The sequence below is a fragment of the Alosa pseudoharengus genome, unplaced genomic scaffold (assembly GCF_046254945.1).
Source record: "Alosa pseudoharengus isolate Yale_2024_CS ecotype anadromous, Long Island Sound unplaced genomic scaffold, YU_APseudo_1.1 YU_APseudo_1.1_scf_3, whole genome shotgun sequence".
Taxonomy (NCBI): domain Eukaryota; kingdom Metazoa; phylum Chordata; class Actinopteri; order Clupeiformes; family Clupeidae; genus Alosa; species Alosa pseudoharengus.
The window spans coordinates 46,417,154-46,419,453 of NW_027468718.1; the positions used below are offsets into that span (position 1 = coordinate 46,417,154).

Here is a 2,300-nt window from a genome sequence, read left to right on the forward strand (position 1 = left end):
GTCCTACCATACTCTGATAACCGAGCCAGATGACTCATCCAATGTGTACCCCATACCTGGCTGAATGGTTGGTGCTGGGTGGGTCACAGGGACCAGGACGTGCTCTAGGGCCGGCAGGAGGGCCTTCTGCTCCAGGCAGGCCTGCACGTACTCCAGCCCCACAACCGGCACCTGGTGCTTCCAGGCGCTCCGCTGCCGGTTGTTGCTCAGACTCCCCAGGCTGCTCACCACTATGAAGCTACACTGTGTGTGCGTGTGTGTGTGGAAGGTGCAATCAGACATGAAAATTATGCGTTATGGACAGATGAGACATTTAAATTTGCAGATAGAGAGAACGATGAATTATTTCACAAGTATATCAAAAGAACATCAGAAAATATGTTAAAAGCAACCAGAGACACAACAAACAAAAATAGCTGTCTTGGATTGTCTTGCTAGGCTATTTAAATAAATGAATCAGTCATGTTTTCCTAGCCTAACAACTGTCGTGCCTACATTAGACTTTGAACATGTGCCATGCTATGGTAGCAGATCACATTCATCCTGGATCACCAAATCACCAAACAGACATTCTTAAGACATGTCTATGCCCATGTTATGACGGGTAGTCAGCGTGCTATAAGTCCTGTGAGAGTTCATACTGTCATGACCAGGGTAGGAATTTCACGGCGGCCACGACGGCCACGGCATCACGGCAGCCTACTCATCACACAGACATAACAAGTATCACATGAAAGAGCATTTTCTCAACTTTTAAACGATGTTAGCCGCTAATTGCTGTGGTGAACGGTTCGCGAGAAAAGTGAATAATATCATTCAATTTAATCATAAATTCTACTGAAGGTTTTGCGTCCATCTCCCTACCCATTCATCTCGGTGGAATACTTCACGAACCCTTCGTTTAACATATGACAAACCATATATCAGAATAAACATCAGACCTTACCGAACAGAAAGGTGTAAAGCAGTCCCCTGTACAGTTAGCCGTTCAAGAGTAATCCCGTTTTGAATTTGCAGTAAATTTCAACATATAATTTGGGATTTAAGTTTTACACTGTGTTTAAATTGTTCCACATTATTTCATAACGGGCCAAATACAAAATAAATAGTACAAATGTCGCCTAGATGTCGGTAAATCAGAAGACAGCTGACTAAGAGTTTGTGAAAGTAGCCTTAATGATTACAAAATGCTAAGCTTGCATCTAGGCTATTTGAGTTTCTTAAAGCTGAGCTGTGCTTAAATTGTTCAATACATGATTTCATAACAGGCCAAATATGAAATAAATGTTAAATATAGCCTAGATATCTGCAGATATCATACAGTGATACAGGTCTACTGCAGTGAATACAACTTTGATAATTTTTATAGCCTACTATATTAACTTTGTCCATGGTACCCTGACATGTGGCCTTTGTGCCCCCCACCAAATATGCCCAACTGAAAGCCAAGTGGCCTTGCCCCCAGAATGGTGAAATTCCAAGCCTGGTCATGACCAAAGAAATAACAAACCTGCTTGTTGACCACATAGGAGAGGCTGCCTCCGTTGTCCGTAATGGCCAAACGAATTTTCTTCTTTTCCTTGAAAGGCAAATCCTTTAGTTCTAAGACCACGGCACAGTTGGTGAAAACGGTCATAGTTCTACGATGTGAGATATAGTCAGACTTACAATCAGATTCAGGCGAAAAGAAGGACTATAAAACAAGTAGTCTACAATATAGCAGCTGTGCTTGTCACTGCAAAAATAAAGGAATGAGTAGAGACAAACTCATGACCAACCTATTTGCTTCTCTGTTAAGTCGAGAGCAGGGACAACTTGTTCTCACACACAAATTGGCCTGTTGCAGACCAATGTGCTGCCTTTCAGTCGACGCAACAGAATAGTTATTTTAAAAAAAGCCCTATAATCCTGACCAGGTAAAGTGAAAAGAAACCAATCCGAGAGAAACCAATGCAATTTCACCGCGCCTGCTTCCTGGTCCAGTTGTGCATAAGACACTCCCCATCTACAATCATAACAAAACAATACTCCTCTCTAGCGGTGACATAAGGAAATGCATCTAAAGTGACCAGTAAACATCAGTAAATTAACCTATCTACACAACTGTGAACACACACACTGACACATGTAAAAGATTCCTGCACGCATATGTTTACATTTACAAGATAAATGGAATAAAACATGAGAAAATGTCTTTGTGTCAAAGAGAGACCAGTGCCAAGCGAGAGTGATTCTTTGTGCAGACACAGCCTGTAGGCCTACCCTAGGGCCTATACAGTACCAATAACGTCAAAACTCCT

General features: G+C 42.0%; 1 protein-coding gene across 1 annotated transcript in view; it reads right to left on the reverse strand.

Moving 5' to 3' along the window:
- Positions 1 to 1,956, reverse strand: part of parp4 (poly (ADP-ribose) polymerase family, member 4) — a 58,613-nt gene extending 56,657 nt beyond the window's left edge. The window contains exons 1-2 of the mRNA XM_076264463.1: positions 1,511 to 1,956; positions 57 to 243 (exon numbers count right to left, since the gene is read on the reverse strand). Of these exons, the coding sequence (XP_076120578.1) occupies positions 57 to 243; positions 1,511 to 1,636 (313 nt within the window). The 5' untranslated portion in view covers positions 1,637 to 1,956. The remainder of the gene's footprint in view (positions 1 to 56; positions 244 to 1,510) is intronic.
- Between the last annotated feature and the right edge of the window lie 344 nt (positions 1,957 to 2,300).